The sequence below is a fragment of the Nelumbo nucifera genome, chromosome 4 (assembly GCF_055504915.1).
Source record: "Nelumbo nucifera cultivar China Antique chromosome 4, China Antique-T2T, whole genome shotgun sequence".
NCBI lineage: Eukaryota > Viridiplantae > Streptophyta > Magnoliopsida > Proteales > Nelumbonaceae > Nelumbo > Nelumbo nucifera.
The window spans coordinates 74,001,868-74,027,930 of NC_142652.1; the positions used below are offsets into that span (position 1 = coordinate 74,001,868).

A 26,063-nucleotide genomic window follows, 5' to 3' on the forward strand; every position below is an offset into this window, starting at 1 on the left:
CTTGTCTCTTGTTGCTGTTGGGATTTGAGGAGAGGGAAAGTTGACGGAGTCGGTGACGAAGTTCCACCGAATCGGCTCCTATAGGCTCTGTACTCTTACCCAATTCTGTTGTAGATTTTCCTTCTATGTTGTAATCATCTTTTGCATGTTCTTGCTATAAAATTGCTAGTTATTTAGGGATCTTATTATAATTTGTTCTTTCTTCTCTTGATCAATGTCAGTAGATTATATTTTAGATGGGTTAAAGTTAATAGAATTTGAATCTCGTTTCTTTCGTTTGGGTTGTTTCCTTAAGCCTATTAATTAGATTATAGTTTCTTTGTGCACCATTGTTCTAATATAAGTTTAGTAATTGTTTGAATTTGGTAGGACAAATTTATTGTTCTTGTCTGCTATTGTCATGCTTTTCGTTTGCTTAATTGATTGTTATCGTACCTGTCTAGGATATCATGTAGGCCCCACCTATTGGAACTAGGAGAGGGGTGCCTAACCCCTTCCCTCTCCCATCCAAGACCTACCCAAACTGGTTTAGCTGATGCCTTGGGCTTTGGAGTCACCATAGAAATAAAATGTTTTGAAAATCATTCTAGGAGGTCCCATCGCCTCCATTTGCTAAATTGATGGGTGGCAACTCTATTTCCAGCCCAAGTGGCAAGTAAGCTGTTTTCTAACGCTTACAACTACTAATTACCTTTTAACAGTCACAATGTTTGAAATTGTGATTATTCAAAGAGTCTTTTCTGAACCAACACCTTCTTCTTCTCCATGATTCTTGAAAAACTATTTAAGGAATGTGAATAAGCAATTGAACACAAGTTTTTGAAAAATCACTCTTGTCTCTCTCAGTTCGATCTGCTACTATCTCACATATGGTTTTTTTGAAGACTCTTCAATTTTGTTAGTTACAGATTCTTGCCTAAGGTTCTGTTGTATCGTGTAACCGAATTTACCTGTAACCCAACAACAAACTCAATATAACTAAGTAGGGATAAATAACATTTCAAAAACAATATATTCAGACACAACTCACAACGCTTCTCCACAAGATTATGTGACCCCATTTTTTTCAACAATTGCTCCGCTCCCCTCGGCTCCAAATTTGAAAGCATCGACAGTTTTAAGTTGGAAACCGTTCAGTGGTGAGTTCTGATCTTATTTACACGCGTCAAATTGATGATTCAAAGCAACATTTTCTTTTTTAGCTGAATAATATCTAGGGATATAGACAAAGATGAAAGCATCGACAATTTTAAGGTGAAAACCATTCAATGGTGGGTCCTGATCTTATTTACACGCGTCAAATTGATGATTCAAAGCAACATTTTCGTTTTTAGTTGAATAATATCTTGGGATATAGACAAAGATGAAAGAGATGAAGATAAAAGAAGGATATAAACTTGTGTAGGAAATAAGAGAACAGGTTTTACCTTTTACGTCAGATGATAGGATTGAAAGAAATTAATTGTTTGTCCTTTTAGGCATTAATGAGAAAACATTGCTTTATCCACTTTTGCTGCTAGTAATATTGGACGGGATGCAATGCGGCACGTCAACTTTATAAGTCTATATCTCATGGTCATGGCCCGTAGTTTCGGTTGTTTATAATAAAGAGAAACAAAAGCAACCGCTAAAATAGATAGAATTTCATGAATCATAATTTTCTCTTCTTTGTCCGCTGCACCACCATTAAACCAGAATCATAATTTTAAGTCCTTTCAACTCTCCCACCCATCCAACAACATTGTGCCTTGCACGGACCTAAATTATTCTCCATCAATCAAAAGATAAAAAAACGAAAATTACAAATACAATACCCACGTGCTTTAACATACTAAACTGGATGTATTCTCTACAATTTTCTACCAAATGTTCATACGATTTTTGCCTATAAATGTGGCTATCCGAACACCATGCACCATCGCCAAACTGAGAAAATCTAGAGAAAGGATTGAGCTTGAGTGAAGTGAAGTGAAGTGAAGTAAGAGTAGGGAAACCATGGCATCCGCTTCTTCATTTCTACTTACGATTCTTGTCATACAATGTTTAGCAGCTCTGAGTGTTTCACATGCTACCAGTGTCCATTTCTTCCTTCATGCACAAGTGGTGAGTAGAGAAGACGACCCAGAATTAATCATTCGTTAATTCGTTTCTTTAATTGTTTGCACTAATTGTGACAGTTGTTTGTTGATATTTGTTTTGTTAATTATTAGTGGGCAGGGTCGTTTTGTGCGTCAGAAAAAGGTTGTTGCTTCCCAAGCACAGGAAAGGTTTCGCAGGAATTCACTGTGCATGGCCTCTTTCCATGCTCCAGTAATGGGACCAGACTGATGAACTGTGATCGAGGCAACTCTTTAGATCTGTCGCAGGTATGTATTTTCTTCTTCCTATTTTCTCATCAAGAGCTACGTCGTACAAACTTGTTTATTAATTTCCCTGCTATATATATGATGATATCGACCGATATCGTCTTTTCATGGTGTAGATAACAGGCCTGCTTCACACAATGCAACGCAAATGGCCGTCGTATTCATGTCAAAGCAGCGACAGCACACCGTTCTGGTCTCACGAGTGGTCCAAGTATGGCACCTGCTCACTCTCTGTCTTCGATGGTCAATACGATTACTTTAAAGCAGGTCTCGACTTGAAGGACAAAGTGAATATCCTCCAGATCCTCAAACAGGAAGGTAATATTATATTGTTGCAGACATGAAGATAAATTCAAGTTTCTTAATTATCACTTATATACGTAAGCAATAATAATGATGCAGGGATTAACCCCGATAGGCAGTACTACAATTCGGAGAGAATCACACGAGTCCTTCAGATAGCAACTGGAGTAACTCCTGCACTTGCATGCACTGTTGATAAGTTTGGCAAATATCAGCTCCACCAAGTTATGTTTTGCGTGGATAAATCTGGGTCTGAATTCATGGATTGCCCCGTCTACCTTGAGCCCACCTGTCCTTCGATCATTAGGTTTCCACCTTTCAGAGGATCAGCCGCTGAAGGGATCTACCTTCCTTACTAGTTCCTAAACTGTTGCTTTACTCTAATAAATAATTCACCGTTTTTCTGGTGAAAGTGAAATGTAGCTCGAATAATAAAATATGGATATGATCCATGTATCTCTATGTTGCATGCCTATCAAAAAAGAAAAAAAGATCTATTCCCATATATCTGCAGTACTGTTTTGGCCTTTGGGTTCATGAAAAACCAACGAACAGAATAGCCTGTCTTAAGTAGCTAGAGCTTTTAGGTTAATTCATCATTTCGTGCCAAAGATGATCAATCCCGTGGCTTTTTCTCCAATAAACCTAACGAGCTAGGAACAAATAGTCTAAATGCATTATAAGATCGAACTAAGTACAGCAGTCAACACTATTAATAACTAAGCGAGTCCTTATCTGCTATAAACAAATGCTGTCAGAGCTTAACTTATGCAGCTTAGCAGAAATTACTTTGCTTATAGAATCTATGCCTAAATTCAGGAGTAGTTTTTAAAAACAAGCTAAAAAACTCAATAAGTGTTGCGGTTTGAAAATAATTCACGTTCAGAGAAGCTTCAAAGAAAAAAACCAAAACCAAAATAAAGAGGGAGAGAAAAACTCTTCCCCGAATACTTAAGGCTCCGTTTGGATTGTGGGATGGGAATGAAAAAAAGAGAATATTTCAAAAATATTCCCTTTTCTCATATTTGGTTTGAGGGAAAGAGGGGATGGGGTGAGAAACGTGTGGGATATTAGATCCCAAAATCATGGATTTGGAGTCGCACCAAAACCGTGTGACCCCAGTGGAAAAATGTAAGAAACCATTGTTCACTCTCTGCTTCGGTGAAACCAGCGACGACGGCACCCCCTCCCCGTTCGAACCTAGAAACAGAGCAACGGCAGCAGCACCCCCTTTCAGCCACTCCCTTCCTCCCTCTCCTCTCTTCTTCTCTTTCTTCTTTTGGGTTTGCAGATACAGATCTGGGTTCGTAGACATAGATCTAAGTTCTGCCATGGTAGAACTCAGATCTGGGTTCGTAGACATAGATCTAAGTTCTGCAATGGTAGAACTCAGATCTGGGTTCACAAATTCAGATCGGAGACACTCCCTTCCTCCCTCTCTCCTCTCTTCTTCTCTTTCTTCTTCTGGGTTTGCACACACAATCGTGGACACAGATCTGGGTTCGCATACACAAATCTAATTTCTGCCATGGTAGAACTTAGATCTAGGTTCATAGACACAAATCGGAGACACTTCCTTCCTCCTCCCTCTCTCCTCTCTTCTTCTCTTTCTTCTTCTGCGTTCACAGATATAGTTGCAGACACAGTGTTTTCTTCTCCCTCACCTTCTCTTCTCTTCTCCTTGAAATAGTGCTTTCTTATTATTTTCTCATGTATAAAACCAAACAATGGAAGAATAGATTTTTACACTTTCCCATTCCATCCCATCTTTTCCCATCACACCTAAATCTTCTCATAAACCAAATGGAGCCTAAGAGGAAATCAACCAAAAACTCCCTTAACTTTGCCCTATCTACTCTTTATATAGATTTCTTTACACCTTTATGTCTCCTACAAGGAAATTTCCTAATTTAATAAAACACTCCTTATTATAATCCTACTAAATCTCTTTAAGAAAGAGAAAAAAAGTGCTAATTGAATACAAATTTGAAAATCTTTCCTTTCTACTCTACACATATCCCATTAGAGATTGAAGCATTGTTATTAAGGGGGAGTCTTTTGAACTAGGGTTGTAGACGATGACGCTTCCTCAAATAGAGGTCCCCCAAATTGTGACGAGTCGCGAAAACGGAACCATAGAGGTGCTCTTAACGAGCAAATAAAAGACACGTGCATGCACCATCACTTTATATCTTCTTGAAGGGAATTTTAGCGGAGACAGAAAACAGAGACAAAGTAGCATCATATCTTCCTGAAATTTTTTTATCAATTGAATTTTATTTTGAAAATCTGAGAAATAGTGGAGAGCAAATTTGACATTGCATTTTTTATGTAGATATCAATTGTCCAAAACAATAGAGGTAGTGCAAGACAATAGTTAAACAGTAAGGATATAATTAATTAATTAACTAAACCATAACAGTAGTTTAAGAAATTTATCCAATAGATAATAGATAAAAGAATAAAAAAATCATGATTTGGATTTGGATAAGATAAAAAGGATAAAATACAAAAACCTCCCCTAAAGTTTCTAACAATCATAAAAACCTCCCCTATAGTTTCATTGTAACAAATACCTCCCATGAACTATTAGAAACTCAACAAAAAACTTCCCTTCCATCACTGACCCAGACGAAAAATGTATGCATTTGCAAAATTACCCCTGATGCATCATTTAAAAAATCATAAAATACCATAATTGCCCTTGTTGATTTTCTCAAACTTCTTTGCATAAAAAATCATAAAATGCCTCGATTCTTTGATACGAATCCAACCAACCAAAACAATTTGTGTGGCACGAACGATGAGAAACATGGTGCCGACGCACTAGAACTCCAGGTTCCGTTCATCAATTTAGGTGGTGATGTAGGGTGATTCGGCCGGACCCCGTATCACGGGGACACGTGTATATGACCTGGCATAAGCGACAAGTCAGCGTGGCAGCCTGGCCACAACTCGGCGTAACAAGCTCGCCAAGGCCCGACCAAACGACTCGGCAGGTGTGACAACTCGCCGAGTAGGCAAGGCCCAGTTCGCCCCAAGCCTGAAGGCGGAGCTCCCCGAGCTCCTCCTAAAGGGCCCCAAGCTCTCCCTTCCTAAGAAGGGAGCACCCCGGCTTATGGCTAAGTGTCCCAAGGGCGAAACACCTCGAGGCAGCACCGTTGAGACTCCTATTTGAACTTGCTTAAGGCTCGCCTCCAGTGCAGGCACCTCGGTGCAAGGCAAATCTGCCCCAGGTGGTTCGGTGTACGGTAGCTCGGCAGACTGTAGGGAAATCTGCCTGACATCCGTCCCTACCTGACATCCATACCTACCAGATCCGATGGCAGTGCTTGGATCCCTTGCCAGGCGGCATTCTACCTGCAGTCTCTGAAAAGCATGGCACGCCTGTCGAATCCGTACCTTGCAGTAGCAGCCTGTAGCAACAACCTACACCTACCACCCCTGCCCTGGCAGTTACGCCTGATGTGACCGAGCTCTGGTATAAAAGGACCCCAACCCTCACGAAGCTAAGGTATTAAAGCTAGCACTTTCAGCACTCTTAACTCTCTGTGTCTTCTTTGAGTTTCCTCAAGAGTTCTAACTTAGCCATTGGAGTGTTCCCTCTGGGAGAGCTCCCCGGGAACCCTTCACCTTCCTCTTCCTCTCAGGTCCCGTCCGTCACAGCTAGGAGCCAAGTCTCAGCCAGCTAGGAGTGCCTAGATCGTGTTGCATCATTTGGCGCCGTTTGTGGTAAATGCTTCGAAAGGCTTCCTTTAACTTCTGTGCAACTCCCTTCGAAGAACTCATTAGTATTACCAACACCTATGGCTTCCTCCAGCAATGCCGGATGCCGGAACACCTCTGAGGATCAACCCCAGCTACCCACCGTCTGCATCGGGCAGTTCACCGTCCCCCTCTCTGTGGATGGGGTTCCAAGTCTGAATGAGCCTCAGACGGTAGCACCCGTGACTGTTCCACTACCTTCTGTAGTCAGAACAACCTTCGCTGAACCCACCATCCTCCCTCTGGTGGCCAGCCAAGGTTAGCTTGTGGATCTGATGCAGTGCATGCGAGCCATGCAGACTCAGATGCAACAGTTCCAACAACTCCAGTTCCACCAGCAGCAAGTGCTGCACCAAGTTTCCCTATATCATTATCAGCAACAGTTTCCTTCACTCCCTCCTCGGCATCCAGTTGTGCAACCAACCAAGCATCACCGCCGAAGTGAACTTCCTTCTCATCGAGGAGAGACCTCGGTATCATCCCATGGAAGGAAGGAAAGACCCCCTACCCCCGCCTCGTGGCCTGTAGTTAGGTCAGGGGCCTTCCAGCCGATTAGGCCAGTATCACCTCAGCGCTCGCAGTTCGAACCTCCGCTTGCCAAAAACCGGTTTGAAGTGCTGGTCGACGACCTGGAACAAGGTCCCTCTGTTCGCAGCTACCGAAAACCGTCCAAGCATTTCCCTGGGCCCATCGAGCTCAGTAATACCAAGGCCAGCAGCACCAATGCCAAGTCGACTAAGAAGCAGCGAAGGCGTCGCCGAGCTCGCCGAGCTATCACCCGCGACCTACCCGAGCTCAGAGGCAAGGTAGAGGTGAGTTCGAGCGAGGTAAAAGCTACACCGCTTCTTTCAGTACCCTCCCGCCTGTCACCAGAGCTCCTTATTGTCCTCATGCCAAGGGACTTCAAACTTCCCCTGCTGGACAAGTATGATGGGTCCTTCGATCCCAATGACCATGTGGACGCCTTTTAGTCCCAGATGCATCTGGCTAGAGCGAGTGAGTCTTGCATGTGCGTGGCCTCATCCACCACTTTCAAAGGAGTAGCCCGCACTTGGTACCAAAACCTCATGCCAGGTTCAATAAGGAGTTGGGCGCAGCTCGTGTAGGTCTTCACCTCCCACTTCGTCACTAGTAAAAGGTGTCTAAGGACCCAAGAAAGCCTCCTCAGCATAGTCTAGAGGAAAGGAGAGTCCATCCAAAACTACATCAAGCAGTTTAATGACGCTTGCCTGCAGATACCCGACCTAGACCCTATAGTTCGGCTCACTACGGCCAAGCAGGGCACCCACAAGGAGTTCAGATGGCACGTGGTTGTCAACCAACCCAAGACCGTGACTGAGTTCCTCGAACTGGCAGATCGGTTCATAGGGACAGAGGAGGAGATTAACCAAAAGGGCAAGCAGGCCCTTGAAAAACGAAAAAGGGAACCGGAGCCCCCGACTCCAAGTGACAGCAAGAAGAAGAAGGACAAGCTCGGGGGGCAAAGCCAACTCAACCTTTCCGAGCTCCGCCAGCAGAAAGGGATTATACGCCCCTCAACACAAAACGGGCTGAGATCCTCATGGCGATCAAGGATGCCCCAAATGTGAAGTGGCCACCTCGGCTTAAGGCCGATCCCAATGTTAGGAATAAAAGCTTGTATTGTAGTTTTCATAGAGATCACGGTCACAGTACCAAAAACTGTATGAATCTCCGCGATGAGATAGAAGAACTTATCCGTCACGGATATCTGAGAAATTTTGTACAGCATAATAATAGTAAAGCAGGTCAGCACAGGGAGCAGAGTAAGGAAGATCCCGAGTTCAGCAGACAAGCGGAACAACTGCAGAGGCAGCCTCCCGACGAGAGACCAGTCCGAGGGACCATCCATGTAATTGTCGGAGGATCAATTATCGCAGGCTACACCTTGGCAGTAGCTCGATCGTCAGCCCGCAAGGCTACTAGGGAAGAGCTTAACCCCCCAAAGCGGCCAAGGATGGAGGAACCGATCTTCTTCACCGATGATGATGACGCGTTCGTCATAAAGATTAAGATCAACAACTTCGAGGTCAAGTGCATCCTAGTCGACTCAGGCAGCTCAGCAGATATTCTCTTCAAGGCAACCTTCGATCAGCTTCAGCTCCAGGAAAGCGACCTGAAGCCTGCAAACACTCCACTCATGGGATTCAGCGGTGAGGAGGTCAGACCTTTAGGGAAAGTCACTGTACCCGTGGAGGTCGGCACCTGGCCTAGTGTGGTAAGGCTTAGCCACGAGCTCCTGGTGGTCGCGACCCCCTCCCCGTACAACGCAATAGTAGGTCGGCCCATCACCCACGCCTTATGAGCAGTAGTCTCGACCTACCATCTGGCAATGAAGTTCCCTACAGACTTCGGAGTCTGAGTGACGCGAGGCGATCAGCTCGAGTCCCGCAAGTGCTACGTAGCCGCCCTCAAAGGAAAGGCCAAGGTAGCAGACGACCTTGAGCTAGAGCGACCCACAGAGCAGTTCGCGGAGCGAGCCACACCTACCGAAGAGACCATCCCCATCTCGGCTTCGGTAGAGGACCCAGCTCGGGTACTTTGGATCGGCTCTTCTATTGAGGAACCCCTGTGGTCTCAACTGGTAAGTTTCTTACTTGAAAATTTAGATGTTTTTGCATGGTCAACGGCAGAAATGCCCGGCATAGACCCTAGCATTTTAACTCATAGGCTAAACATTGATCCTGTAGTTAGGCCCGTTAAACAGAAGAAGCGCAACCAAGCCCCACAGCGATGGAGGGCAGTTGATGAGGAGGTTGGGAAGCTCCTTGCAGCCAATTTTATCAGGGAGGTTCATTACCCGAGTTGGGTGGCCAACCCCGTTCTGGTGAAAAAGGCCAACGGTAAATGGAGCATGTGCATCGACTACATCGACCTGAACCGAGCTTGCCCAAAGGACTGCTTCCCACTTCCCAGGATCGACCGTCTAGTGGACGCGACCTCGGGGCACGAGTTTCTGAGCTTCCTGGATGCCTATTCAGGCTACAACTAGATAGGATGGACCTAGATAATGAAGAGAAAACTGCTTTCATAACCAAGTTCGGCCTGTACTATTACAAGGTCATGCCCTTCGGGTTGAAAAACGTTGGGGCCACTTTTCAAAGACTTGTAAACAAACTGTTTGAGCCACTAATTGGCAAAAAAGTAGAGTGTTATGTAGACGATATGGTCATCAAAATCCAATTTTCACATGAATTAATACAAGATTTACATTCAATTTTCAAAATTTTGCGTAGATTTAATATGAAGTTAAACCCCAACAAGTGTGTTTTTTGTGTCACCTCAGGTAAATTCCTAGGGTACATCGTTAACCGGTGAGGCATTGAAGCCAACCCGGACAAAATCAAAGGCATCCTAGAAATGAGACCACCCCGGAAATTAAAGGAGGTTCAGAAGCTGAACAGCTGGTTAGTTGCCTTGAGTCGCTTTTTGTCCAACTCAGCAAATCGCTGTCTGCCTTTCTTTAAGGCCATAAAAAGCAAGGCTTTGAATGGACCAAAGAGTGCCAGCTCGCGTTCGACGAACTCAAAAGGTACCTCGCTAGCATCCCAGTCTTAACCGGACCCGAAGTGGGTGATTTTTAGAGCTATACCTCTCGGCAAGTGACGAGGTGGTCAGCTCGGTAATAATAAGAGAAGTAGATCGGGTCCAACGACCCGTCTATTATGTTAGTAAAGTGTTGTAGGGAGTAGAGACAAGGTACCCAGAGATAGAAAAGTTAGCCTATGCACTGGTTATAGCAGCCCGAAAGCTCCGCTCATACTTCCTAGCTCACACCATCATTGTCCTTACCAACAAACCTCTGAGGCAAGTTTTGCTGAAGCCCGAGGTCTCGGGAAGGTTAACAAAGTGGGACATCAAGCTCAGCGAGTACGAACTCCGGTATAAACCGCAAACTGCTATCAAGGCCCAAGCCTTGGCAGATTTCATTGCAGAATGCACCTTTAGCTCCGAAGTCCCCAAGCCGGTGGAACACGAGGTCCCTAGTTCGGGAGAGCTCGGGGTTCCCGGGCTGGTTGAACTCGAACGCTGTGAAGTAGAAACCAGCGCGGCATCTCTCCTAGTTAGGCCAAGCCCGAACTGGGATGAAGAACCCTAGATCCTTCACGTAGATGGCTCGTCAAATCGGCAGGGCAGCGGAGCTGGGATCGTTCTGTATGGGCCAAGTGGTGTGAAACTGGAGTACGCACTACGCTTTGAGTTCGTGACATCGAACAACGAAGCAGAGTACGAGGTGCTACTAGCCAGGCTGAATCTAGTAAAGGATGTGAAAGCCAAGCACGTCGTCGTCTGCAGCGATTCCCAGCTTGTAGTAAATCAGGTTATGGGTGAGTACGAAGCCTATGAGCCAACCCTGGTGGCAACTTAGCCAATGTAAGAGGGGTTGTGCTCAACTTCCGGTCATACTTCATCCAGCAAATCCCGATATCAGAGAATGCCGAGGCCGATGCCCTATCCCGTTTAGCCAGCACTGGCGATAACACCATGAGGACCGTGTATATAGAGAATTTGCCTCAGCCTAGCATTCTCAGGGGAGCAGAGGAGGTCGCTCCCATCGTTCAAGCAGAGCCGAGCTGGATTGATCCGCTCACGAGCTTCCTACTACACGAGACCCTCCCCGCAAATCGTAATGCTGCCAGGAGGGTAGAGCGTCAGGCAGCCAAATACATCATGATAGACGGACGGCTGTACCGAAGATCCTACATGCTCCCCTACCCGTGCTGCCTGCAACCCTCTGAAGCCGAGCTCGTCCTCCGTGATACTCATGAGGGCTTGTGCGGTGTACACTTGGGGGGCAGGGCCCTCGCTTAGAAAGCACTACGACAGGGGTATTACTGGCCAACGATGAAGGAAGATGCAACCGAGCTTGTCAAAAAATGCGACAAGTGTCAGAAGCACGCCAACATCCACCACCGGCCTACTGCTAACCTAAAATACCTCACTAGCCCATGGCCATTTGCACAATGGGGGATTGACCTACTCGGGCCATTCCCACTAGCAACGGGACAAAGGAGGTTCCTAGTGGTGGCAGTTGACTATTTCACAAAGTGAGTCGTAGCTAAACCTCTCGCAACAATCATGGCCCAGAACGTGCAGAACTTCTTTTGGAAGAACATAGTGTGTCGTTTCGGATTACCTCGGGTACTGATCTCCGACAATGGTAAGCAGTTCGAAGACATCAAATTCCAAAACTGGTAACGAGACATGGGAATTCAGCAGAACTTCACCTCAGTAGCGCACCCTCAGGCAAATGGTCAAACAAAAGTCATGAACAGGGCAATCCTTCGAGGACTAAAAGCGTGGCTGGACCGAGCTAAGGGATTGTGGATGAACGAGCTGCCTAGTGTATTATGGGCCTACCGTACAACGGAAAAGACTGCCACAGGAGAAACCCCCTTTAACCACACATACGGCACCAAAGCAGTCATTCTAGCCGAGATTGAAGTTCCTTCGCTGAGATTAGAAGCATATGATGGTAGAGTAAATGATGACAAGCTACGTACCAACCTCGACCTGCTTGACGAAGTATGGGACCTCGCATACATCAAGATCGCGGCCTACCAGCAAAGGGTAGCTCGGTACTATAACACCAAGGTCAAAAAGTGGACTCTCTGCGTTGGCAACCTGTTTCTCCGTAAGGTTATGGTGCCTAAGCCCGGCGTTGGCAAGCTCGGTCCGAACTGGGAAGGACCCTACTGAGTAAAGCGAGTACTCGGGGAAGGAACATACGAGCTTGAAACCCTAGAAGGAAAACAAGTACCTCGGGCATGGAATATTGTCAACCTAAGGCAGTATTACCTATAAAAAACTGAATAGACGAGTCACTCTCAGGGGTTAAGGGCCAAAATGCCGAGCTAACAAAGACCTTGGCGCAATAAGACCCAGTCACTTCTATGCCATGGGCGAACTCCAAGAGCGGACCACGTGTCTCTCAAGGCTCAAGGGAAAAAATGTCGAGCTAACGGACTCCGGCATAGTAACCTAGGCACCTCTATGACGCGGATGAATTCTAAGGGGTTAAAACACCGAGTTGACCAAAGAGCTCGACACCAAAGTACACAACATGTCAAGGGTGCAAGCAGACCGGTAGATTCCGTGACGCTTAACTCGCCTCGATGTACGCCAGAAGACAATTCAGGCACATGCCTTACTATGCCTTACTGTCAATCACCTTGGTGTACGCCACAAGCCAGTTCAGGCATGTGCCTTACTATGCCCTACTATGTCAATCACTTCGCACACTCAACCATAATAGCTCAGATAAAACAACACATGGAAAAAGATCAATTTCATTAACAAGTAAGCCTTATACAATGAGCTTCACAAAAAAAAAAAAACAACTACAAAGACTGAGCTCGCAGGCTCGGAATATAAAGGCAATCAATTCAGGGGATCTTCATCTCTGCACGAGACCTCTTCAGGGGCTTCAAGCTGGTCGGGGGCGTCTGCTTCCTCGTCATCGTACTCCTTTGAATCTAGATCCTCTGTGGCTTGCCGAGCTATCTCATCCGTGATTCACAAGGTGGTGATGGCGCTTGCGTCGAGCTCGGGGTACATGTGCCTTATCAGCCACCTGCTGAGCTTGAACCCCTTGCGGTAGGCCTCCCCTAGAATGGCATCAAATTTATCGGATTGGATGTACTTCGCAACTGCCTTGACCTTCGTCTCCTCTATCGCCTGAGTGAAGATCTCGGTCTTCTCTTCGATGTCCTTCTTGAGGAACTCCACCTCGTGTAGGAGGGCCTCCTTATTCTCCTTAAGGCCATCCACCTCTGCCCTGAGGGCGTCCAGATCGCCCCTCAACACACCCTTCTCGCACGTCAGCTCCGCTTTGAGGGCCTCCATCTCGCCCCTTAACACGTCATTCTCGCGCGCTAGCTTGTCCTTCTCCGCCGTCAACGTCATAATGATGCCCCTCTGGGCCATGGCGCCGCTCTCCAACCGGTGGATCTACTGGCGTGCTACTCTCAGGTCGGTATGAGTGGTACGGGAAGACTCCTCGGCGGTCAGAGCTCGCTTCAGGTTCATCTCGGACTGAAGAGCGAGGGCATGCACGACGGAGTTCGCCTGACAAAGGAAGTTAGTTAGTACCGAAGAAACATGTATATAAAAGAAAAGGGAAGAGAAGAGAACTTACCATCATAGTGTGGGGGGCAGCCCGAGCTCCAAGCTGAGCAGGGTTGAGCATTTTGGCCTAGACTGAAATTTCCTCAGAGTAAATGGCCCCCTTACTCTTCCGAAGACCAGACTGGGGTACCAAGATACTTCGGCCCTAATCTGGGTTCACCGAGCTGGAAACCACCGTCTCGGCTCTATGGATGGGCTCGGCGGAGGCCTCAACTGCTACATCAGCAGCTCTGGTGGCCGCCTCGGCCTCAGCAGCTACCCTCATAGCAAGCTCAGCCGAGGTCTCAAGCTCCCTTGGTGGTATGGATTCCTCCAAGTCAATGATCGGAGGAGCCCCAGGGAGCTCGGGCTCGGAAGTTGGAGCCGGTGGAAGCTTGGGCTCGGGAATGGGGGCTGGCGGTGACTCGATACGGGCTCTCTTAGCAGCCCGCTTCTTCCTCCCCTTCATATGCTTGAAGAGCCGATCTCCCTTGAGCTTGTCTGCCTCCATGGGACCTGCACAGAGCTTGGCACTAGTACTCGAGTAAAAGAAAGGAGCGGGCCAAACAACTAAGGTACTAGCTACCTACCTGGGCTCAAGCCAGCCTGGAAGAGCATACCCTCGGTGATATAATCTTTGAAATCACAACCGATCTCAGCCCGCGACTGGAATGCTTCCCTGGTCTTCTTGTCCAGTATGATGCCAGGGTCTTGGTGGTCCTGACCACGTTATGGACCGAGTTAGAGTGAAGCTGGTCTATCGTAATGTTGAAGTGTTTTAGGATCTCCACTATGAGTGGGTGGAAGGGAAGGCATAGCCCAGCTATGAATTGCTCTCGGAAGATCACGACCTCATCAGGGTCATGCTCCCACGGGAAGTTCCTCGCAGGTAAACTGTAGGTGTACTCCCTAGGCAAGTTATATTGCCGAATGAGTTGGTGGAGCCTCTCCAAGGTCATGGTGGAGGGTTCGTGAAGGGATGAGAGATCCACTGTATGGATACCCAAATCTTGCAGAATAAGGTGGGCGAATTTCAAAAAAATTTATCTCCCTTCAACTAGGAATCGTATTCCCTATTTTAGACAATCATATTTTCAAGGATCAATCTTGAACCATAAACTGAACCAGATCTGAATAAAAACAGTAGGAGAGGATTATACCTGATACAGAGAAATATTATCTCTCAATGGAGGTGTTCACGCCCAAGGAAGGATCCAAAGACTGCTCCCACTGAAGATGGCGCAGTGTAGGATGGACCAGAATCAGCAGTGTTCTCTCCAAGAACCTAATCCTTCGCAAGAAGTAGCAGGATGGAGTGAGCACAACTTCCTATCAATCCCTTCACAAGGAACTGATGTCAAGATCGAATCTTGGTTTCTCCCACTAAACTGGAGAACGAACTGGCAGGGTAGGCGGCAACAGGAAGGAGGCGGCAAGAAAGAATTTCGCAGGGTTGCTTAATTCTTCCTTCTGTGATTTCAGCTCTAAAGAGGATGTGAATATGTGTCTTCTAAAGGCTGCCACCCCTTCCTTCTTTTGTAACCTTGAAGGATCAGCTCCTAATCCCATTAGGAGTTGCTGATCCAAATCATATTTGGATCAGACATCCCTTTAGGTGATAAGGATAAACACTTATCTTATCAGCAGATTAGATCAGCCTTCTCCTACTCTTATTAGGAGGTTTCCAGATCTGAATCACATTCAGATCTAGACTCTTTGAGTGGATAGTGTTAAGATCCTATCCTATCTACTAATCCATTCCTAGAATTCGCCCCTTATATAACTACTTAAATTAGCCCAGTTCGAAATGGGCTTTAGGCTCATTAAGGTTATATGCTCACTTAGCCTTCCTAACTGCTACCCAATTGGGCTTCCTTGTATGGAGTGGGACCCAAACATTGATCTACACATCAGCCACATGGGTTCGGCCCAGCCTTTGTTACAAGGCCTGGCCGAATACACTGTTATGGACAGTGCACCCCCTGAAACCCATCACATGGGCTCTATGGGCCCTAAGTGGTCATTGGTCCAAGCTACCTTGTAACACCTAGGAACTGTGGGCAGATGCAAGATTAGCCCATCAGGTATTACCCTCTATGGTCTTACACTCAACCTCTCAACCCATAATGATCAAACACTGCCTAACAAGAGAGGACCTCTCCCTCGGCTGCAAGGAGCAGTGTTGAACTCTCTACTTATATGGATCCTGGGAATTAAAACCTTTTGCAAACATTTTTGGAAACCATAACATATATATATATATACTTTTATATATTTTGCAAAAACAAATCTCATCGATTGAAATCGACTACTGATAGTCTTGGTTTCCATCAGTGAGAGTGCATCCCCGATCATTACCTTTTTCTGACAAAGGGGCTGATCCAGTCACTATGATCACCCACTCAGATGAATTCTCAGACTGTCCCAACATACCCAGGTTTTGACCCCCGTTAAGGATCTCACTGATTGGTACATCAAAGACAGCCCAATTCGACACCTAGTGCAGTATCATAATCGAGTCTAGGGGTCGGGTGTAACTTTCTAGTTTTGTCGATTAATCTCCATGGTCTAGGGCAATACTGGAAATCTGGTCCAGTTCAAAGATTCAATTAATCCTACACTGCATGTGCCTTGGGTGTCACCCTGACGGCCGAGATAGGCCACCCCAACCGACTTGGTGGTACATTAGTGTCAGCCTTATCAGGATAGGTCTCCCCAGACCGACCCACTGGCTGTGAACATTCTAAACTAACACGAGTCTCATTAAGTGTCCAGTTAAAGGGGATTACACAGAAACACACCAAAGGAACCTGAATCAAATATTTACTTTATTCATTTACAATAAACTCATAATGTACATCAAACTGATTGAAGCTAAGGGCATACAAAAACTGTCTAACAACTCCCACTTACACTTAGGTCCAATCTGGTACAAGCCGGAGTCCCATGCTTTCCACGTGTTTCTCAAACACTTTCTGTGATAGTGGCTTCGTCAATGGGTCCGCTACATTTTTCGTTGACGCTACCTTCCAAATCAGGACGTCCCCTCTACCATCAATCTCCCACAATTTGTGGTACTTCCTCTCGATGTGCTTTGACTTTGAGTGGGCTCATGGCTCCTTAGCCTGAGCAATAGCTCCATTGTTGTCACACAACAACGGGATGGGTGATGTGCTGGATGGAACGGCTCCCAACTCGTGAACGAACTTCTTCTTCATCCACACGGCTTCTTTGGCAGCCTCACTTGCAGCAATGTATTTAGCTTCGGTCGTGGAGTCTGCAGTGAACCCCTGTTTGCTGATTTTCCAGCAAATAACACACGATCCTATCGTGAAAACATATCCAAATGTAGACTTTATATCATCTGGATTCGACTGGAAATCAACATCAGTATACCCCTAGATCTGTAGTGAGTTACCATCGAATACCAGACAAAACTCTTTTGTCCTTCGAAGGTACTTAAGTATGTTTTTCACAGTAGTCCAATGCTCCTGTCCTGGGTTGGCTTGGAATCTGCTTACCACACTCACTACCTAAGCAATGTCAGGCCGAGTGCACAGCATGACATACATGATGCTCCCTACGACAGAGGCATAGGGAACGCTCTTCATGCCCTCAATCTCCTCAGAGGTCTTGGGAGACATCTTCTTGGAGAGAGTGTCTCCGTGCCTGAAAGGAACATTTCCTTTCTTGGAGTTCTCCATGTTGTATCTTTTGACTATTTTGTCAATGTAAACAGATTGGGATAATCCTATTATCCGCTTCGATCTATCTCTATATAGTCAAAGACCATAGGAGGCTTCTCCAAGATCTTTCATGGAGAATTGCTGTGAAAGCCATACTTTCACCATAGTTAACATTCCTACATCATTCCCAATGAGTAGAATGTCACTTACATACATACCAAGATGGTAACCTTATCCCCACTGGATTTCCTGTAAACACAGGGCTCATCCGGATTCTGCTTGAAGTCAAACGATTTGACAGCAGAGTCAAAACGGATGTTCCAACTCCTAGAAGCTTGCTTCAGTCCATAAATGGATCTATTAAGTTTACATACCATGTGTTCCTGACCAGCAATAATGAAGCCTTGCGGCTGATGCATATAGATATCTTCAGTAAGATCACCATTCAAGAAGGCCGTTTTGATATCCATTTGCCGGTGAGAGGTGGATTCCTGATTACCCGAGGCCACCCGCGCCTCGGGAGACTGGACTCCGATATGGTTACCCTGAGCCGAGGTACCCACCTCAGGCACCTCGGGCTCGTCTAATAGGCTATCAAAGGAAGACATAACTGAAACTGAAGAAGAGATAGGGTGACTCACCAAAGAGAAATAGACCGGACTGGGATAGAACTGACCTGAGCTGGAGGCTTTGGATGCGAGCTCAAAACTACAGCTGAAGGTTTGTGGTGAAGGAAAATGGCCAGGACCCCCGCTATTTATAGCCACTATATGCGGGCATCAATGGTTGAGATCGAAACGATCTGACAGTCCTCATGAAAACCGGCTGCACAACCTTCGAGGCGAAATCAGTTTAGCACGTTTTTGACGTCCGCAGAGTCTATAACTCGCGTGATGTCCGTGCGTAGACTGCACGCAACCCGAGCTGCGCCTGGCAGAACCGAGCAGAAAACCGGTTCAACTTGTGAGCTGGCAGGCAAGAAAGTTTGGACTCCGAGCCGAATACACCCGGCAGACTACGGACTCCCCGCGCTAGGTCAACACCCCTAGCACGGGGAGTGGGGGGCAATTGATGTACGGTAATTCAGCCTGACCCCGTAGCAAGGGGACACGTGTATATGACCTGGCATAAGCGACAAGTCAGCGTTGCAGCCTGGCCGCAACTCGGCGTAACAAGCTCGCCGAGGCCTGACCAAATGACTCGGCAGGTGTGACAACCCGCTGAGTAGCAAGGCCCAGTTCGCCCCAAGGTTGAAGGCGGAGCTCCCCGAGCTCCCCCATGCAAGGGGACCCGAGCTCCCCTTGAGACCCGAGCTCCTCCTAAGGGGCCCCGAGCTCTCCCTTCCTAAGAAGGGAGCACCCTGGCTTTTGGCTGTGTCCCGAGGGAGAAACACCTCGGGGCAGCATCATCGAGACTCCTGTTCGAACTTGCTTAAGGCTTGCCTCCAGTGCGGGCACCTCGGTGTACCTCAGCACCTTGGTGCAAGGTAAATTTGCCCCAGGTGGTTCGGTGTATGGTAGCTCGGCAGACTTCTAGGAGATCTGCCTGACATCCGTGCTTGCCTGACATTCATACCTACCGGATCTGGTGGCAATGCTCGGATCCCTTGCCAGGCGGCGTTCTGCCTGCCGTCTCTAAAAAGCATGGCACGCCTGTCGAGTCCGTACCTTGCAGTAGCAGCCTGTAGCAGCAGCCTACACCTGCCACCCCTGCCCTGGCGGTAACAGCTAGGGCAGTGACGGTTGCGCCTGATTTGACCGAGCTTCGGTATAAAAGGACCCCAACCCTCACGAAGCTAAGGTATTGAAGCTAGCACTTTCAGCACTGTTAACTCTCTGTGTCTTCTTTGAGTTTTCTCAAGAGTTCTAACTTAGCCATCGGAGTGTTCCCATCGGGAGAGCTCCCCGGGAACCCTTCACCTTCCTCTTCCTCTCAGGTCCCGTCCGTCACAACTAGGAGCCAAGTCTTAGCCAGCTAAGAGTGTCCAGATCATGCTGCATTAGGTGGGTTCCTTTCTAGTTACCCAATTGCAGCCTGGAAAGCATTGAGGCTTGTGGGGGAGGCATATAAGAAACACAACTTCTTTCTTCTTTTAAATCACGGAGTAAAAGCTCGATTCATAGTTGATGCTCATTGCTACATGGATTTGTTCTTTGACATGCCACTCCACGAAAAGCATTGGGCTTAGAGGAAGACCAGCAAGAACTGTGGATATGCTGGTAGGTTTACTAGCTATTTCTTCAAACTACCTTGGAAAGACCCTTTCCTTCAGCTATTCAGCCCACCAACAACCACACAAAACCGTGGAAGGATATTTCCTCAACGTCATGAGTGAATATTTCCTCTATTTTTCCTTGAATATTTTCTCAAACTTTGTTGCTTAATTAATTGATGTACGTGTTTGTCCTCTATTTCGTTGGTTCGGTTCACATAGGAGGGGGTACCAATGAGGCCATGAGTTCTCTCTCTCGGTATATATCATGGAGCTCTTACGAATGTGCCTTGGAGTAGGTCCTACCCATTTCTGAGATTTTTTTGAAGGAAATGATTCAATAATGAGGCTTAACTACTATCCGCGGTACCAGAAGCTAGAACCCACCCTTGGAACAGGGACCTCACTGTGATCCAACCTTTTTAACCATCCTTCATCAAGACCACATCAGTAATATGTTCATTGTATGATAAGTCCCAACCTTGAAGCTTTTGTCGTCAACGTCGGTAATATGTTCATTGTATGATAAATAAGATCAATAGTTATATTTATGTGCAGAAATGGAATGAGTGATTTATATTTTGTAGGATTAATTTCTTTTGTTTCCGGTTGTCCAAGGACAGTACTAGAATTGCTTGCATAGAGCTGTTGTTAACAATAAAACACCAAGGAAATCTCAGACTTTCTTTCTCTGTCCAAGGGTAAATAAGGTGGTGTACCCTTTAGAGCATCCAAGATGAATATCAATAGTTAAAGTTAAGAGCATTCAAAATGAAGGATAAAATCGGTATTTAAAAAAATATATATCAGATAACGTTTTTTGTGTGCGTCAATGACGGAATGGAGGTTTTTGTCTAATTTTTCAAAAACTCAGGGGAAGTAACTATTACAATAAATTAAAGGAGATTGCCCTAAAAAATGTAGACCAGTGTGGGTGCTGATCTTCTTTACACGCATCAAATTGATGATTCACGACAAAAATTTACCGTTACAATCTAATATTTTGATTTCATAATATCTGGAGATGGACAAGGACGTAAGAGATGTGGTAATAGAGGAGGAATGGAGGAATATCAACTTAGGGAGGAAATATAATATATGGTCACATGTTCTATGTCGGTTATGTATTAAAAGAATTTTATTATATATTTTGTCCGTTAGGTAGTAATAATAAACAGTCATTGAATCTAGGGAGTTCCATTCTGGGCAGTGTGAAGGTAATGGTTCGTCAAATAAACACAAATAGATGCATGATTTTAATAGGTATTTAACGAGGGATAAGTTGGTTAATCAATAAATTAATTACCATATTCATATATATTCGATTCTACTATAATCGAGGGTATCCAAAAATATCTGTAAGATGGGTAAATCAGAATAACTTGTAATTTATAATAACATTAAATCTCACATATCCTATCAAGTTTTGCCTAGCTAAAAAATACTTACTCAAATAAATATACTTTAACTAATTAAATAAAACAAACAAGGCCTAAAATGAAAATTTCTGTCTTATTATATTAAAATAACTTATATATATATATATAACTCAACTCTCCAGTCTCCACATAATTCAAACCACTAAAGGCCAAACGTTCCTCTTCAAACTACATAATTCAATCAAGTCGCTACGTCTTCTAATTCTAGCTGCTTCTTCTGTCCTTAGTCTGTTGGAGGCTGGACCACCGTTAACTCAGAATCATAGTTTTATGTCCTGTCTACTCTCTTCCCACCTGCCCAACACCCTATGACCCACATTATTCTCCCGTCTTCATCAATCAAAGATAGAAAGGACAACAAGAAATACCCATGTGCCTTAACATTCTCCGTGTCTATAATATGTATACGTATATGGCTGTATGGTGTATTCTCTACCATTTTCTACCAACTGTTCATACCATTATTTTTGCTTTGTTTAGTGGCCAGGGTCGTTCTGTGCGTCTGTACAAGGTTGTTGCTTTCCAACCAGTATTGTAACGATTTCAGAGGGTTTTACCATGCATGGCATCTTTGTATTTGACAGTAATGGGAAAAAGCTGAGGAACTGTGACGCCAGCAACTCTCTCGATCTGTTGTTCGAGGTACGTACGTACCCTTTTATCTATTCTCTTGCTCGATCTCTCGCTAGCTAGCTGTTTTAATTTTGCTTCGATTAATCTTCCTCTTCTAGATCGTCAGGAGGCAGGAGCTACTAATTAATTTGTTTACTTCCCTGTGATATTAATTATATCATTTTCATGGCTGTAGATAGAATGCTAACCAACTGGCCCTCGTATTCATGCCCAAGCAATTACAGCGAATTTTGGTCTCTCGAGTGGACCAAGTATGGCACCTGCACACTCTCTGTCTTCGATAGTCAATATGATTTCTTTAAAGCAGGCCTCGACCTCAAGGATAGAATGGATATCCTGAAAATCCTCAAAAGAAGGAGGTAGTGTTATAATATGAAGATGACGATATATAGCTTCTTCTCTCACTAATTTCTTGATCTGTGGCCTTATATGTGTTTAATTTGATGAGCTTCATTAATTATCAGTATATATGATCGCCATTGTTGTGGACAATAATTAATGATCGATGCAGGAATCGAACCCACCGGGTTGTTCTACAGCACGGAGAGATTCACACGAGTCATTAAGGCTGTGTTTGGTTTTAAGGAAAAAGTAGGGAAGAAAGGAAAGGTAGGGAAATCTTCACAAATTTTGTCTAAGTTTCCCTACCTTTCTCTTCCTTTCCTTACATTTTCCTTCAAACCAAACATAGCATAAAGAAGCAACTGGAGTAACTCCTGCAATTGACTGCACTCTTGACAAGTCGAACAACTATCACTCTACCAAGTTATCTTCTGCGTGGATAAATCTGGGTCTAACTTCATTGACTGCCCCTACTACCCTAAACCCACTTGTACTTCGGCATCAGGTTTCCTCCTTTCAAAGGTTCAGCCGCTGAAGGGATCTACCTTCCTTCCTGAAGTGTTACTCTCTACTTCTACTCTAGTAAATAATCACCTTCGCTGGTGAAAGTGAAATTAATGTAGAATAAATATATGGATGGATTCATGCACAAGTTTTTCCTTTGTGATGTTTCATGCATATGTTATTCGTTGTTTGAGGATCAATGCTACTTTAAGATGGAAAAGAAAAGGAGAAAAGATAGAACAAGATGAGATTAACCTGAAAGCTCTGGACATGTTACCAATGCTCTCTAACGATAAACGAACTACACAGTTATGTTTAATGAAAGCTTCATTAAGAAATCTTCTTTTCACCATCTCTTCTTTCCATCCATTTTGCATTTTGCATAATAAGTTCGGCTTCTTTTCATTGGTTCGTAATCCGCCAAGAGTTTGACGAGCTTAAGCAAATGATGGTTATCTTAGGTTCCAATGTGGATTGGTTGATATCTCAAATCATGGAAAACCCACTTCACACACCCTCATCAGGTGTACTTTGTCCCTACCAGCCCTGGCAACGTTTGCATCCACTCCCACAGTCTTTAGACCACCACCTCAACCAATATCCCCATCCCACCAACCATTAGTTCATAGATGTTCATCTGGTGCACTTGTAATGACTAAGAACTCTCTTGTCATTTTGGCCCCACCCTAAACAACTCCACACTATGCATCATCTTCCAAGCTGACATCACACATATTAGCCCCCGCTCAAGCTCAAATGACTCAAAATGGCCAACCAACCTAGAAGGAGAAAAGGATCCTCACCCATTTACCGTGCTCTCACGATCAAATGCTACCCAAGCCTAGGAATTATGATGAAAATGTTCATTGTGACTTTCATCATGGACCAGGGTGCACAACCAATTATTGTTGGCAGCTAAAGTTTGCTATTCAAGATCTCATTGACAAGGGTGTATTCGATTCCACCAGGAAAGTTCCAGACATGGTGCCGCCAATGCCCAACAAGCTGATCCATTAGAAGATCTCATCAGTTTTTGTTTTGTTGCATTAATTTGGACTCTTTTATTCCATTCTGCTTTGTAATAATTGAACACATCATCTTTTGTGTTAATCAAAGTTTTTAGTTAGTCATTTCATTTTATTGTTCTGCCTTCTGCGCTTTCGATAAAGTAATAAGTTTCAGTAACAAGGAGACTTCCTAAATTCGGAAAGAGATAAAGTTACTATTTTCCTTAGAAGGATTGTGCAAGCATGATTGTCTTGGATAGCAAGCTTAGGATAAGCAAGGCATAACTGTGCGAAATAATGATTGTTGATCGAAGGGTCATGGCTAGAAACACCCTAGGGAGGGGTAATCCCATCATTCCAAAGTAGTGATATCCATTCCCAAGCATGTCTACAAATAAGCCCACCATTGATAGCTCAAACTGGGGTAAGCATGATGTTGAAACCACTATGATGAGATATGCACTCCTTTGGGTCTGTTTCATGAGCCAACATAGAATGATTGTGTCATAACAACCTAGTACTTTGCTTATTAATCATGGAAAGGACTGGAGGCCCTTATCAGTCGTTTTTATTCCCCTAAATCCCTTGCCACTGTCAATACCGCTACTTAGCCCATTGAGCTGATTTGTTAGATCCTCTTCTTTGGTTAAACCAATAAAATTCCTAATATGCTTATTTCCAAGGGACTAAAAGAAGTTAGAAAAAAAAAATGAGAAAAGGGGAAATAGAAAAAGAAAAGAAAAGAGAAAAAAAAGAAAGAAGAAAAAAGAAAAAAAATACTCTCATTTGAGTAATCTTAGAACATTCAAGTCTTAAAGTTTTCAAATGACATAAATACCCTTAAGTTAGTTGAACTCAGAATGTGTACTCAACATGTATTTCTCCCATACGTGTTATACATTTAATGGAGAAATGATGGGAGGCCCTCTTTTGGCTGATTGCTTTATCCCTTTTCGTTAAACTCTCTTTATTATTCATTTCACTAGTTATCCCTTTGAGACTTTGCAGGAACCATTCCTTCAAATAAACCCTCCTAAGAGGCAGATGTCAGATGTTCAATTCTACGTATGAACCTCAATCAATTGAGAAAAAAATAGAAAGAAAGAAATGAATATAAAAATTGGGGCAAATGTGCAAATTAAAGAAAAAGGAAGAAAAAGAAAAGAAAAGAGGTAAAAAGAAGGGAGGTTGCAAAGATAGACTGGAGCAGCCAACTATTGTGAGAAGAAGAAGAAAAGAACAAGTGAGAACAACTGGGGCAGACTTGATTGGTAGGATCCAACAGTGACATCTGTTCTTAGTTTTTTTATTTTAGCTTCACTTATTTCCATTTCGTCCTTCAATAAAGTCCTCCTTGATCACCCGGGAGCATAATCCATAGTATTGAAAGACATGAAGAAAACTTTGTGTCATTTATGATTGCGAGAGTGTTTGATTGAGGAAAAACAAGAGTATAAGAGCATAATTTTGAATAAATCTCTAAATATGGATTCAAGCATCCGATATTTAGTTTAAGTTTCTTGAACCTTTTATCCCTTGTCCTATGCCACATTTTTGTCCTAGTCAAAAGTCCTCCCCAATCCTTGAAAAATTGGTAATTGACACTAGATAGATCTGAATGGGTTGGCAAAAAAAGAGAGAAAAAATGGAAAGAAGAAATCAAGCCCGATTGTTCTCTAAAGCTAGGGGCAAAATGGTAAAAAAAAAGATAATCTTCTTGTTAAAAGTGCAATGCATCAAGGAATTGGATATCAAAGACAATGAAGTGACCAATTATTAGGAGCATGATAGAATTATCCCTTAATCTAGTTTGAGCACATCCAACTTCATCCCTTATTCGAGTGTGCCATCAACACCCATTTCGTTAAATCATCAGGTTTTCAATGCAAAATTGAGCAGTCATCATCTTCATGAGTAATCCTTCTTAATTGATTCAAACTAGGGAAGACCCCCTTTCGATGGGTGTTTCGTGAAGTGGATCTTTGATCGACGATCATTGCATATCCAATGTTTATGTTTTTGAGATTTGAAATATATTGATCATTATTTTCCAAGAATGAAGTGGTTGGTTTTATCTCTTATTCAAGTCCGAAAAAAAATTCCCGATGGAACTCTATCTTTGAATATCCATAGGGAGCATCCTATTATAATCAAGGGTGATTCATTATTGGTTATCTCGTGCCTAAAAAAAAGGCGGATGTTCCTTGGAATTTGAAAGGCATCATCTCTTGCTGCTTGAAGAGGAGAGGTCTATTCGAGGGTGGTCTTCGATATCATCATATTTTCAGAGAAGCTAACCAGGTGGTAGATTAGCTTCCTCATGAAGCTCTTTCTTCTTCTTCCCTTTCCCTAGACTATTGTATCAACTCACTTCCCCTTTCCCTTCTTCTTATTTGTTTTGTAGATTTTTGGGGACGCACTACCCCCCATTGTGTGTAGTACACTTCTTTTTATTTCAAAAAAAAAAGAACATCCATTGCTTTGCATTATCTGAATATGGAATTTTGCATTGTGTTGATAAGTTAAAAATTTCATATGAAAGTTATTCATTATATGATGAATTGTGCTTTTCAGTTAATCATATCATGCTTTTTAAAATCATCCAACTTTCAGATAGTCATATCATTTCCTGCCTATGGCATAGAAATCATTATTTGATCATGATAACCATATTTGTTAAA

At 44.2% G+C, this 26,063-nt stretch overlaps 1 protein-coding gene and 1 long non-coding RNA gene across 2 annotated transcripts; both read left to right on the top strand.

Annotated features, from left to right (window-relative positions):
• Positions 1 to 1,901: 1,901 nt before the first annotated feature.
• Positions 1,902 to 3,174, top strand: LOC104590655 (extracellular ribonuclease LE-like). Its single transcript, XM_088902628.1, has 4 exons — positions 1,902 to 2,103; positions 2,211 to 2,366; positions 2,483 to 2,684; positions 2,769 to 3,174. Exons 1-4 carry the CDS (start codon positions 1,996 to 1,998, stop codon positions 3,026 to 3,028), a joined length of 726 nt encoding a protein of 241 aa, XP_088758754.1. The 5' UTR covers positions 1,902 to 1,995; the 3' UTR covers positions 3,029 to 3,174.
• Positions 3,175 to 19,067: 15,893 nt separating this feature from the next.
• On the top strand, positions 19,068 to 23,426 carry LOC104590653 (uncharacterized). The gene is made up of 3 exons (XR_002022308.2): positions 19,068 to 21,538; positions 21,705 to 21,888; positions 22,041 to 23,426. It is a non-coding gene; the product is annotated as an uncharacterized LOC104590653 (long non-coding RNA).
• Positions 23,427 to 26,063: the final 2,637 nt, after the last annotated feature.

What these genes read in the sequence shown, in the direction of transcription:
- LOC104590655 (XM_088902628.1), top strand. Translation starts at nt 1,996, where the DNA reads ATGGCATCCGCTTCTTCATTTCTACTTACGATTCTTGTCATACAATGT. An exon ending in TCTTCCTTCATGCACAAGTG is followed by an intron (nt 2,104 to 2,210) that starts GTGAGTAGAGAA and finishes GTTAATTATTAG; the next exon opens with TGGGCAGGGTCGTTTTGTGC. An exon ending in CCAGATCCTCAAACAGGAAG is followed by an intron (nt 2,685 to 2,768) that starts GTAATATTATAT and finishes ATAATGATGCAG; the next exon opens with GGATTAACCCCGATAGGCAG.